Below are 321 nucleotides of genomic sequence, written 5' to 3' on the forward strand. Positions count from 1 at the left end.
GAGGGGCTCACAGGGATGTGGCTGGTGGTATCCTGGGATACCCAGCACTGAGCAGCCACCGGGGCTGGCATAGTCTGTGCTGCCAGAGCTGAGCAGCTCGGTCCAGGGCTGGGACATGGATGTACGGCCTCGAAGGCTGGCACTCATCAGCTCATCACCCCCAGGATCTCATGACACTGACCTCGCTCCAGCACCAGCGGCGCGTTGGGTCCCACCAGCATGGCGATGGCACCGGCACCTCCCGTGGGCCGCGCGTTCCCCGTGGCATAGACAGCAATGTCCCCACACACCACCACAGCATAGCGACCTGGGGGAGGACAG

General features: G+C 64.8%; 1 protein-coding gene across 1 annotated transcript in view; it reads right to left on the bottom strand.

The window, feature by feature from the left end:
- Positions 1 to 181: 181 nt before the first annotated feature.
- Positions 182 to 321, bottom strand: part of LOC104532658 (hydroxymethylglutaryl-CoA synthase, mitochondrial-like) — a gene marked incomplete at both ends in the record, with an annotated part of 852 nt that continues 712 nt past the window's right edge. The window contains one exon of the mRNA XM_010177914.1: positions 182 to 307. Coding sequence (XP_010176216.1) covers positions 182 to 307 — 126 coding nt within the window. The remainder of the gene's footprint in view (positions 308 to 321) is intronic.

The sequence above is a fragment of the Antrostomus carolinensis genome, unplaced genomic scaffold (assembly GCF_000700745.2).
Source record: "Antrostomus carolinensis isolate BGI_N321 unplaced genomic scaffold, ASM70074v2 scaffold26281, whole genome shotgun sequence".
NCBI lineage: Eukaryota > Metazoa > Chordata > Aves > Caprimulgiformes > Caprimulgidae > Antrostomus > Antrostomus carolinensis.